The sequence below is a fragment of the Gekko japonicus genome, unplaced genomic scaffold (genome assembly GCF_001447785.1).
Source record: "Gekko japonicus isolate JY-2015 unplaced genomic scaffold, Gekko_japonicus_V1.1 scaffold1471, whole genome shotgun sequence".
NCBI lineage: Eukaryota > Metazoa > Chordata > Lepidosauria > Squamata > Gekkonidae > Gekko > Gekko japonicus.
In genome coordinates this window covers 478,834-479,541 of record NW_015163647.1, presented here as the reverse complement: position 1 = coordinate 479,541, position 708 = coordinate 478,834, and the positions used below count along the sequence as shown (strand labels likewise).

Genomic DNA, 708 nt, shown 5'->3' with positions numbered 1-708 from the left:
CCCCCCCCCCGGGTGCCGTCCAAGGCCTGTCACGGTGGCAGAGGGGCTGTCCAAAGCAGAGGGGCCTCCATTCCAGCTGGTGCGGCTGCTGCCTTCACAGCGCTAGCTGGTAGCGACAGACAGCACTGCCTCTCGCGAGAACTCTCCTGTTATCCACCTGCATGGAGCACTGGAGGCAGTTCCTGGCATGGGAGGGATCAGCCCTGCCTCCCTGGCACCCTGCCTGGCACTCAAGCTGAGCTGGGAGATGTTTCCCAGGGCAAAGAACCCCCCCCCCCCCGCCCAAATCAGCCCACAGGAGGGAGCCCAGCGTCTCTCGCCCCACAGAGAGAGAGAGAGAGAGAGAGAGAGAGAGACTCACCCTTCTTCTCGGGGCCCCTCCCCGGGCCGGGGGGCGGGTGCTGCCTCCGCACCGGCAGAGTGCTGGAGGGGAAGGTGCTGGTGAAGAGGACGTCGCCGGGCAGGGGCTGCTCAAAGCCGTAGGCGCTGGCGTAGGTGGCGTCGCGGCGCCCGCTGCACAGGCTCTCGTCCGACAGCGTTCGCTGGATAGTTTTCTGGGGGGACTGGGAGTGGGGGGGGCGGAGCAAGATCCAACAGTCAAGGGGCTGTCCCGGGCAGCCCGCTCTTTTCTTTCTTTCTTTCTTTCTTTCTTTCTTTCTTTCTTTCTTTCTTTCTTTCTTTTCTTCCTCCCTCCCTCCCTCCCTCCCT

The 708-nt window shown here is 63.8% G+C and overlaps 1 protein-coding gene across 1 annotated transcript in view; it reads right to left on the bottom strand.

Annotated features, from left to right (window-relative positions):
- Positions 1–361: 361 nt before the first annotated feature.
- The window catches only part of SIPA1L3 (signal-induced proliferation-associated 1 like 3), a gene marked incomplete at its 3' end in the record, with an annotated part of 50,286 nt that continues 49,939 nt past the window's right edge, over positions 362–708 (bottom strand). The window contains exon 16 of the mRNA XM_015407656.1: positions 362–563. Within this exon, the coding sequence (XP_015263142.1) occupies positions 362–563 (202 nt within the window). The remainder of the gene's footprint in view (positions 564–708) is intronic.